General features: G+C 48.3%; 1 protein-coding gene across 2 annotated transcripts in view; it reads left to right on the plus strand.

Annotated features, from left to right (window-relative positions):
- Nucleotides 1-12,129, plus strand: part of KIAA0513 (KIAA0513 ortholog) — a 1,246,509-nt gene that overhangs the window by 839,559 nt on the left and 394,821 nt on the right. For both annotated transcript variants that reach the window (XM_069636198.1, XM_069636197.1), the window contains one exon: nt 2,795-2,865. In XM_069636198.1, coding sequence (XP_069492299.1) covers nt 2,795-2,865 — 71 coding nt within the window. The remainder of the gene's footprint in view (nt 1-2,794; nt 2,866-12,129) is intronic.

Consider the following 12,129-nt stretch of genomic DNA (forward strand, 5'->3'; position numbering starts at 1 on the left):
TGCAAACCTTTGGTGGTTCGCACCTTTCTCATGCAAACTTTCCGGCCGTGGCAAAATCAGCCGCGGTCGGATCACATAGATCCGTATGGCTGGACCCCCCGCCGAGTTGGCCTGGTGTGCCGGGTGTTGAGAGGGTCTGCACTGGGGAGAGGGCTTCCTGGGCCACACTCACCCAGTTCCCCCGCTCCTTTTCACTGCAGGCTGTTTGTAACCTTCTCCCCCCTCGTCTGCAGCCATGTGCTGTTCCCCGTTAGAGGGGGGGGGGGTTCAGGGGCAGAGCAAGATTGATAACGACCATGCAGCCGTAGCCACGTAGACTCAAGCACTGTCCCAGCCCTGCCTGCCCCCGGAAATGGTATGCTGATTCTTTTAAAAGATGCAGACGTTGTACGATTCACATGCCCCTACATAACTTAAAAGCAAACTATGAACAAATATGTCGGCAACTGGAAATAACTTTTTCCAAGTACGCAGAGGCAGGCCTAGAAGTGTGCAAGTGAGTGGGGGGAGGCTGCGTCACTCTTATGTAGCAGTTGGGACAGGTGACTACAGTTGAGATCTGGCCCGTGGCCCAGCATGATGATGATGGCCGGATGAGTGGCGCAGGGTGCTGGCCTAGTATACAGTTCCTTGCCGATTCCACCTGCTTTTCCGAGCTCCTTATTGGCCAACACCTCTCCCCCAGTTGCTAATATACAATATGATCTTAGTTTCCAGATCTTGGTTCGATTAAGTATAGTGTATGGTTTTGAGGTAGGTCTGTAGATGTACAGACTGGATGGAACTATTGTTGGCTACTTTGCATAACCATCTTGTTACCTTGGTTCATTTTGTAAAAGTAAAGACAGACAATGCTAGAGGCTAAGAAGAGTGGATGGCGATGTAGCAGCAAAGAACTGGACAAACTAGGTGGAACATTTCAGTATGCCAACATCAATCACTTTCAGGGTTGCTGATGTAAAGCAATAGATTGATGAGGTAGATTGTTAAAGAGTTTGCGATCAGTTTATGGGTTACAGATAATTGTGACCAGCATTTAATTGACCTAGATTTTCTATCCAAGGCATTTGGCTGTGTGATTGTGTAGATTTTCAAACATATTCTCTTGCGCTCGTGATGCTTCTTCCCCTCCACAATTACATATAGTTCACACTGTGAGATTTAGGTGCACTAACCTAACCTTAACTTTATTGAAAAAATAGGGAGACAATGCAGTATTTTTATTGTAGAAACACTGGACTTTTGCATTATGGAACAACACATTTTCTTAAATGTAAATGCAGGGGCTGCCTTGGAGGGACCACATAATTGTCCTTGCAAAACAGAATGTAGTTAGTTTAATATCCCTATTACTCCACGTTTGGAATTATTTGAAAAAGCAACATCTTTTCCTGGCTAACACTCCCAACATAGATCCTAGGCACTTTTAATACTGGACAAGATAATTACTCCTGCAATCTCCTTTAGCCCCCTTAGAATTGATGTTAACAAAGGAAGCAGCGGGGGGGGGGGTGGCTTTGAAGGTGAGCTGTATTTTCTTTGAACAGGGTCATTTAAATCACCAGATGTGTTGCACAAAGGTCAAAGTAATTCACAAACCTCCAGAATTGCATCCCAAATTGCAGTGTGATATTGCTTATTTTACACCTTAACAATTTTTTCCAGTTTTCCTATGTAAGAATACTCTTGTTGCCTTTGCCAATAATTACTGTAATATTTCTGTGCCATGACACAGTAAGAAAACCTGTCCAATCAACCCTCTTCCCCACATATGCCCCACATCGGTTTCTCTATTCACAATGCCTCCCTAGCCCTGCTGACTGTTCACACAAAATCACTGTATCACACATCTCACTTGAACATTCATACACACATGCTCACACGTGTATACAGACACTGATATTGCACATATAATTTCTCACATAAGCAGTCCTAACTACGCACACACAAATTTGCATTTTGGCACACTTAACTTCACCCAGAGATGGAGGCATCTTCAACGTACTCATCTAGGCACTGGATGTACTGCATGCAGATCCGGACTCCGGAGCCTCCCTTCACGTTTCCTTATACCACTCACTGCTCCTAATTATGTTTGGGGCAGCATTTTGACCTCGCCCTGAGATAGGCATGACGAGGGGCGAAAGGGTGAAGAGGAATGTATTACCCTCCACCTCACGGATTTCCCTTTCTGCTAAGTGACAGCCTCAGACACTGGCCCATGTACAGCCCTATGAAAGACATTAGGAACACTGCTATACTTTGCATGTGTAAAGAATCTAAATGTTTTTAGGTTCTTTGCAAATGCTAAAACTACATTCGCAGTGCAGTTAAAAAACAATATTTTGCTAGACTCTTTTGAGGCCCGGAAGTTCCAGAAAATGGGGAGTGGATGGAGGGGGGACGCACAGTGCCTTAGCAACCCTTATGAGCGAGGTGCAAAGTTTACTGCTACAAAGACCCCAGGAAGGTACAGCTAAATAAACTCTGACTGCATAATGCATCAGGGGTGGCATATAATGGAAGGCTCTTCCCCCTGGAGTGAAGTCTGACTAAATAATGAGACTTCTTTGGAAACATGAGCTGCAAGAGCCAATCTAACACTATTGACTTTGCTGAATTGTCTTCTGGATCTCTTAAGTTATTTATTTTATATTTGTTTATTTCATACTATTGTACTCGCTTTTGGTCCTATTCAACCCACGGCACTGAATTCTATAAAGATTAATCAACAAAATAATTGAGCTCTTTCTTCAGTTATAACTGTTGCTCCACTTTAATTTTTCTTTTTTAGGTGCCACCAAATGGACGACTTCGGACCGGCCAAGAATCTCATGACCATGTGCTTTACATATTATTACATAGGTAAGAACTGTAGATGCTATTGTGCGCTTGAAAAGTAAACTGAGTTCTAGAATTCTAACAGTGCAAACTCCTCAATGCTACAATATACCAGAATGGCGACTTTGCATCAGAATATGTTCTTAGGCTTGTGAGAAAGCACCATTGTGTTTGTACAATATTGTAGGAGCGGGCCTCCCTTAGAGATTTTAATTGAACCCAAGACCATTATTTAATCTTGCAAAACTGTTGATTCCCCTTTACTGGCATGGTGGAATCTGAGGTACTCTTAAGGAATGGTGTGTGCCTCATTTGGTGTTTTGATGAAACCATTCCAATTTACATATAAAATTGTCATTTTGAATACTGTGATGAATCCTGTGATGTCGTCTTTTCTTCCTGAGGTGGAGACCCTTTCCATGAGGTCAAGGAAGTGAAACCGCTACCCGATAGTCCCCCTAGGTATGGTAGTCGGCGGGTGGATGTCCTGGGAAGGGATTTCTCCTCTGGGATATAGGGTGGACATCATGGGTCAATGCAGTATTACTACCCTTCACCCACCTTTCTCACCTCACCTTCCTTACATTCTTACCCCATAGGCTCTACCATGTACCTATGCTACACCAGTAGTATTAATAATACTGGGACGAGGAAGAATAGGGTTGACTATACTGAATACCTCTGTCAATATAGTGTGATGAAGAAGAGGCGAGAAGCACTGAACAACCGCTCAGAGAACTGCATTGTACATTCTAGTCATCTGGCCCCAAGCAACTTAAAGGTGGACGAGGGACTAACAAAATTGTCAGTCCCCCCCCCCGGAGGTGCCGAGATCGAGAACCCGACACTTCAGAAGGCAAAGCTGTGGGTGAAGCTACTGAGCGGGAGATGGACGGTAGTGACCCAGCGTCCCTACCTGCTCTGCCGAGGAACGCCAGACCGAGACAAGCAGGAGAGGGAAGATCACGCGAGCGAGATCACTGTGCAACACCAAATAGAGACACACAGCCCGGCTTGGACTAAGTGCGGCAGAGCCATTGGAGGCAACGCGAACACAGAAGGAGGTGAAGAAAAGCTGCCAGAAGACTCGGAGAAGCCCAAGATCAATGCCACAGACCAGGAGACCGACAACAAGGTAATAGGGATGCCTGGGGTCTGTGAAAGGGTCTGGGACCTTGAGCGAGAGAAACCAAAGTGAAAGGGTCTGGAAAACCATGCAGTACGCGGCAGGGTTATATATCAGGACTGCCCATTGAGCCACTGAAAGGGCTCCACCATAAGAAATGCCAGGAGAAGGCAGACATTCCCCCTACTTTGCGAACTATGTCCGTGCAGAAGAAGGGACAAGTCTGTTTAGTTTAGTTAGAAGTGTAAGGTAGGGTTTTGACACAGGACGGGGGACATTTTGTAGAAGAGGCAAGGGAGTTAACTTGCTTTTTGTGATTGAGAGAGGAGTCCAAATAGAATCCTAACATTTTAACCACAGGCATCACCTTGATAGGGTTGTTATCAATGTTGAAGGATGTGTAGTTTGTGCTTAATTTTTTGATGTTAGCTTCAGAACCTAGTATTAGTATCTCCGTTTTATCGTTATTCAGGCAGAGGCCCTGTGATGCCATCCATGCCTGAATGATGGTATAAATCTGGTTTACTAAGGCTGAGTCAGCCACAAAGTTGCCCGAAAGGGTTATGAGGATCTGGGTGTCATCTGCATAGTTATTGTAGGTGATACCCAGTCTATCCAACTTGTCAAACAAAGGCTTGGTGAAGATATTGTACATGGTGGGGGAGACACAGGAGCCCTGTGGGACGCCGCAGGTTATTTTGATTGGGTCGGCGGAGGCTGAGGTGGAAAAGACCTTCATAGTGCGGTTAGCTAGAAAGGATTGAACCCAGGCTACAGCCTCTCGGGTGAAGTTGGCGGCAGATCTAAAGTGGTTGCAAAGAACTGCATGATCCCCCAAGTCGAAGGCTGCCGACAAGTCCAGTAGGAGTAGTAAGGCTGTTTTCCCCTTGTCCTTTAGTTCTTCATGAAGGGGACGGAAGCCGGATTGCCGTGAGCCTAGTAAGTGGTTCACTTCCAGGTAGACCTGGATTTGTATGTAGGTAGCTCTGTCCAAGATTTTTAGTAAGAATGGTACGGTGGTAATCGGTCTGTAGTTGGTAGGAATGGTGGGGTCCAGAGTTTGTTTTTTTGAGTAAAGGGAGGACCCATGATTCTTTGAGATTGACAGGTACCGTGTTTGATTTAAAGGAGTTTATAAGCTTAGAGATAAAGGGGGCTAGGTCCCTGGCTGCGTCTTTGATTATTTGCGCTGGGCAGGTATCGCCCTTGCAGTTTGACGGTTTGAGGGAGAGTATTATTTTTTCAGTATCAATTATGGAGATAGTCTTGAAGCTAAAGGGTGTAGTTGTCCTGGCCTCCAGGAGTTGGGTGGGTTGTAGATCAGATGGTGGTAGTGAGGACTTTTTGTTGGCAATTTTGCATTGAAGGGAATACATTTTATTTGCTAGAGCATTTTGTATGTTACTACACCATGCCTTGACCTTGGGGGCATTGTCTACCGGTCGGATAGGGGTTTCCAGTTCGCTGAGGATAGCGAAGAGTTCTTTAGTATTGGAATTAGCTTTTGCAAATCTATCGTTGAATGTATTCTTTTTTGTTTTGGTTATTTGTTTTTTGTACAGTTTGGCTAGTTCAGTTAAATTATTTTTATTGTTTTCCTTAGGGGAATGGCACCAGATGGATTGGAGCTTTCTTTTTTGTAGCCTTAAAGCTATAAGTTGTGCGGTGAACCAGGCATTCAAGTGTGCTTCTGTTATAGACTGCGTCACGAGGACGTTGCGTACCTGTTCGTCCGGTTGAGGACCTTGAAGATGCCAGGCTGCCAGGAATCCTGCGGAGATGTGGTTGATGACGCAGGAAACCAGCCCAGCTGCCGCCCGAGTGGAAACCGGGTTGGAGGTGAACCAGCTCCCAACACCACGGGTGCGCTCTCTCCTGATTAGCGTGGCGTCAGGACAATGCAAGCACTGACAGGGGGAGCCTTTCCAGAAGACGGTACTGAGTCCCAAGGAAGACTGGATCCGGAAGATGGAAGTCCCAAGGAAGACTGGATCCGGAAGATGGAAGTCCCAAGGATCAGGTCTCAGTGGAAGTTGTAGAAGTCTGGATCCGGCAGAGGAAGGTAGTGGTTGGCTCACAAGGAAGGTACCAAGGCAGAGGGAGGCAGAGCGGGCAGGCAGACAAGGTACAGGAGGGCTAGAGCCAACTAAAAGGTACAGAAGGGGAACCACCCCAACTCAGAAGGAAAGGAAAAGGGAGCCCCAACCACAGGACAAGGAGAAGGGAGGACAGGACAAAACAACCAGGGGTTGTACCAGGAGGGTACCAGGAACAAGGAAGAACGGGAATCAGGTAACAGGTAAGGAAGGCACAAGTAACCGGCGAGGAAACACGATCCAATTAAAACCGCGTTGAGACGCGGTTTGAATGAATGGCCGGGCTCCTTAAATAGGGCTACCAACACCTGGGAGGCTTGGAAAGCAATCCGTGCTGTCTCCCAGGCGTTGGTTAGCCTGGAGAGAGGCGTGGACCGCAAGGCTGTCCAAACCGAGTGCCCCGTGCAGTGCGCATGCGCGGAGAACACGAAACGGCCGCCCGCGCATGCGTAGACCAGCATGCCCAGGGAACCCGGAAGCGCCCGAGGACCAGGACAACCCTGGAGCCCCCAAGCGAAAGCGCAGGTACATCCTCCAGGATGGGGCATGCCGCTTCAGGTAAGTGAACCCCCAGGCGGGCGGCGTGACGCTATGTCCCCTCCCAGAAAGACCCGGGGCCCCAGGCTTCCAGGGACAACGAAGGAAAAAGTCACGGACAAGACGGGGTGCATGCACATGACAGCGCGGCTCCCAAGTGCGATCACAAGCAGGGTAACCCTTCCAATCGACAAGGAATTGGAGCACGCCCCGACGAATCTGTGAGTCACATATTTCCTGCACTTCAAATTCAGGGACCCCCCGTACTTGAATGGAGGATGGCCGAGGACTGGAACGCCCAAAGACATCCTTCACAAAGGGTTTCAAAAGGGAGACATGAAACACAGGATGCACTCGCCAAGATTGGGTTAACACCAGTCGAAAAGCAACTGAGGACAAATGTTTAGAAATCCTGAAAGGCCCATAGAATCGGGGTGCCAATTTGGTGGGCAGATTTCGTACCGGCAGGTTCTTGGAGGACAACCAAACCAAATCGCCCACCCGGAAATCCGGCTCCGTGGACCGACCCTTATCTGCCTGCTTTTTCATGCGCTCCCGTGCCTCAACCAGGGTTCCCCGGGCCAGGTCGTGTTGCTTCTGAATGTCGAAGACCAATTGATCCGCAGATGGAACAGCGCTGGGCAGTACTGGACTAAAAGGAACCAACTTGGGATGTAGCCCGGTAGAGCAAAAGAAAGGGCTGACACCAGTAGCAGTATGTGTTGCATTGTTATAGGACACCTCAGCCAAATCGAGATTCTTCACCCAGTTGGATTGAGTTGCATTGTCATAACAGCGTAGGTACTGCTCAAGAGTTTGGTTAGTTCTCTCCGTCTGTCCATTAGTGTGCGGGTGATAACCAGAACTCAAAGCTCTGCGGATACCAAGATGATTGCACAATTGATGCCAAAATGAGGAGAGAAACTGCGAGCCACGATCTGAGATGATCTTCTCCGGTAATCCATGCAGCCGGTAGATGTTGTGTAGAAATGCCAGAGCCATCTGAGAGGAGGTAGGTATTTTTAAAAAAGGTATAAAGTGTGCATACTTCGTGAAACAATCCACTACCACCATAATGCAAGTGTAGCCCTCAGAAGGCGGAAGCTCGACAATAAAGTCAGTGGCGATGGTGTGCCATGGGTAGGGCGGTGTTTCGGTAGGCTGAAGTAGTCCCAAAGGTTTTCTCCTTGGCGTCTTGGTCTGAACGCAGATTGGACAACCCTCCACATAACTCTTGACCTCCTTGGCCCAACCCGGCCACCAGAATTGTCTAGAAACCAGCTCCTGAGTAGCCTTGATGCCACGATGACCTCCGACTTGCGAATCGTGAAACCCCTGAAGAATGTCTAACCGAAGTGAACACGTCGGTATGTACAGTCGTTTCAAAAAGAACAGAAGACCATTGCGTTCAGTGATTTGTGGTCGTTTCAGAATGTCGGCTCGATCTGGGTCAACCAGTGTTTCTTGTACTATTCTCTGCAGATGAGGAGAAATCGTCAAAAGAAAATGCTTAGGAGAAATCAATGGAGTGTTCAAACTGATATCCTTCTCTTCCTTCTCCAGAGAACCTTCTTCAGGTTCTGAGAGCTGGGGATGTAAGAAATGTTGAAGTCGTAGTGAGAAAAGAAAAAGGCCCACCTGGCCTGTCGAGGGGTGCGACACTGCAAGGATCGTAAAAACTGCAAGTTGCGATGATCGGTACGGACCTCTACAGGAAAACGACCACCCAGCAAATGGTGCCTCTACTGCTCAAACGCAGTCTTGATGGCCAGGAGCTCCTTCCCTATGACTGCGTAGTTCTGTTCACTCGGAGCGAGCTTTCGTGAGAAATAGGCCACCGGGTGTTCTTCGTCAGATATAGGATGCTTCTGTAAGAGAACAGCGCCAACAGCGAAGTTGGAAGCATCAGCCCCAACGATGTAGGGCATCTCATCGTTGGGATGACGTAAAACAGGAGCTGTACTGAATGCCGTCTTCAAACGGCCAAAGGCTGCTGACGCCTCTGAATCCCAAAGGAACGGAATCTTGACACTGGTCAAACGTGTCAACGGGGCCGTGACACAAGAAAATTGAGGAATGAAGCGCCGATAAAAATTGGCGAATCCCAAGAATCTTTGAAGGGACTTCAAGTCGTGAGGTTGTTTCCAATTTTGGATTGCTTGTACCTTATCAGAATCCATGTGGAATCCAGCCTCGCTGATCACATACCCCAGAAACTCTGTCTTGTTCCAATGAAATGAACATTTTTCAGCTTTGGCGAACAACTGTTTCTGTGATATACGTAGAAGAACCTCTCGTACATGGAAAACATGTTCCTCCAGATTGTCTGAGAAGACCAGGATATCATCCAGATAAACCCAGACCGAGATGCCAATCAAGTCGCTGAATATGTGATCCATAAACCGCTGGAAGACAGCCGGGGCATTACACAACCCGAAGGGCATTACCCTGTATTCGTAATGCCCAAATGGAGTCTTAAAGGCCGTCTTCCACTCGTCGCCCTCATTGATTCTGACCAGATGGTAGGCTCCACGAAGGTCTAGTTTGGTGAATACCCTGGCTGACCGTAACGACTCCATGATGTTCCGAATCAAAGGTAACGGGTACCTGTCCTTAAGGGTGATGTCATTCAGTTGGCGATAATCGATACATGGCCGTAGGGTACCCTCTTTTTTTCTTCACAAAAAACAGCGGGAATCCCGCGGGTGATTTGGAAGGTACGATGTATCCTTTCTTGACACAATCGTCCAAGTAGTTCCGAAGTACCAATCTTTCGGTCTGAGTCGAGGAATACACCTTCCCATGAGGGATCACCGCACCCGGGATCAGGTCAATGGAACAATCAAAAGTTCTGTGAGGTGGAAGGGGTATGTCTCCAGGCTCAGAAAACACGGTCCTCAGGTCAGCATATGCATGTGGAATCTGGGACAAGGAACACAAACCAAATGGGTTCTTGCCAGAAGTAAGAGGGGTTGAGGTTGGTGACTTCAATGGCGTGCCGGAACCACAACATTCTTGAAGGCAAAGAGCAGAGGTAAACACTAGAATACGGGACTCCCAATTGATCGAGGGATTGTGTCGCAGAAGCCAAGGTAATCCCAACACCACTTGATATGAAGGCGACTTGATGATATCGAGAGCAATTCTCTCCTCATGACCCTCGATTCGCAATAGCATGCCAACTCTATGCAATCGAATGGGTCCGGAAGATAAAGGTGTACCATCAGTGACCTCCACTGGTATCGCATTTCTTCTGGTAAGCAATGGTATGCCACTCTTGATGGCGAATTCCTCATCAATATAGTTACCGGAAGCCCCACAATCCAACAAACCATGGACATCAACTGTCTTATCATGCCACTTCAGATTGATTTTCAAAATCATCAAGACGGCTGGCTGCATAGGTGGAAACGAGTACTGGCACAAGAAAGGTCTTGTAGCAAAGAAGGACCTGTCGTAGCCTTTCCAGTAGACGACAGGTCTCCTAGTTTCCCCCTTTCTTGATAGGGTGCAAAGGACAGGTACCCAGATAGTGACCTGCAGCTCCACAGTATAGACACAATCGCAGAGTTCTCCTGCGCTTCTTTTCTTCTTCTGATAAGGGGCCTCTTACTGCACCCAATTGCATAGGCTCAGTAGAGGAATCCGAAGGTACTGGCATTCCAGTTGGTAGGGTTGACGGCCTGGGGTACACCTTCTCAAACCAACGTCTCTCACCCTTTCTCTCGGCCAATCTCTGGTCTATCATCAAAACTTGTTCAATAAGTTTCTGAAGATCTTCGGGTTCAGGAATGTGCAACAACTCATCCTTTATTTCCTCTCTTAATCCCCGGCGAAACAAGGTCTTCTGTGTTATCTCTGGCCATAGGGAATCAGTCGCCAGTTGACGGAAACGGCCGATATAAGTTATTATATCGGTATTGGCCTGTTGAATATCCATCAATTGATTCTGTGCTGTGGAGGCCAGATTAGGAGACTGGAAAACTTCCAAGAACGCTTTCTCAAAGGCCATGAAATTGTTAAGAATGGGGCTATTAGTAACAACCAGGGGTGTAGCCCAAGCAAGAGAGCGTTCCCAGACAAGTTGCCCAATATGTAGCCGATCTTGGCTTTATCATTATTGAAATGAGTCGATCGGTAGAGGAAATGTATCCGACAATGGTTGCAGAATTCACCCACATGTCTGGGATCTCCATCGAATTTGATGGGTACGGTGTGAGCCATGGTGTTTTCAGACTGTGGAATTGCCCCAATGTTCTGTGTCACCATTTGACGTAATGTCACATTCTCCTAACGGAGTGCAGTCATCTCAGCACGAAGAGCTTGTACTTCATTACGAAGACCTGGGTCCTCTTCCATCTCAGAGTGCGAAGTATCCGAAGGCAGGCGTCTCAATCTGTTATAGACTGCGTCACAAGGACGTTGCGTACCTGTTCATCCGGTTGAGGACCTTGAAGATGATGCCAGGCTGTCAGGAATCCTGCGGAGATGTGGTTGATGATGCGGGAAACCAGCCCAGCTCCCGCCCGAGTGGAAACCGGGTTGGAGGTGAACCAGCTCCCAACGCCACGGGTGCGCTCTCCCCTGATTAGCGTGGCGTCAGGACAGTGCAAGCACTGACAGGGGGAGCCTTTCCAGAAGACGGTACTGAGTCCCAAGGACGACTGGATCCGGAAGATGGAAGTCCCAAGGATCAGGTCTCAGTGGAAGTTGTAGAAGGCTGCATCCGGCAGAGGAAGGTAGTGGTTGGCTCACAAGGAAGGTACCAAGGCAGAGGGAGGCAGAGCGGGCAGGCAGACAAGGTACAGGAGGGCTAGAGCCAACTAAAAGGAACAGAAGGGGAACCACCCCAACTCAGAAGGAAAGGAAAAGGGAGCCCCAACCACAGGACAAGGAGAAGGGAGGACAGGACAAAACAACCAAGGGTTGTACCAGGAGGGTACCAGGAACAAGGAAGAACGGGAATCCGGTAACAGGTAAGGAAGGCACAAGGAACTGGCGAGGAAACACGATCCAATTCAAACCGCATTGAGACGCGGTTTGAATGAATGGCCGGGCTCCTTAAATAGGGCTACCAACACCTGGGAGGCTTGGAACGCAATCCGTGCTGTCTCCCAGGCGTTGGTTAGCCTGGAGAGAGGCGTTGACCGCAAGGCTGTCCAAACCGAGTGCCCCGTGCAGTGCGCATGCACGGAGAACGCGAAACGGCCGCCCGCGCATGCGCAGACCAGCATGCCCAGGGAACCCGGAAGCGCCCGAGGACCAGGACAACCCTGGAGCCCCCAAGCGAAAGCGCGGGTACATCCTCCAGGATGGGGCGCGCCGCTTCAGGTAAGTGAACCCCAAGGCGGGCAGCGTGACAGCTTCCTGTCTGGCTTTGCGCTGTTTGACAGAGGCGATCGAGTCCATTGCCTTGGTCATAGCATTATTGAAGGTATTCACTAGTAGGTCTAGATTGATGTTACTTTCCAGACCAGAGATGTCTGGTAGGAGGAGCGGTATACGTTTTTCAGCAGTAATATCCTTCTT

Source organism: Ambystoma mexicanum, chromosome 1q (assembly GCF_040938575.1).
Source record: "Ambystoma mexicanum isolate Mex_15411 chromosome 1q, UKY_AmexF1_1, whole genome shotgun sequence".
Taxonomy (NCBI): Eukaryota; Metazoa; Chordata; class Amphibia; order Caudata; family Ambystomatidae; genus Ambystoma; species Ambystoma mexicanum.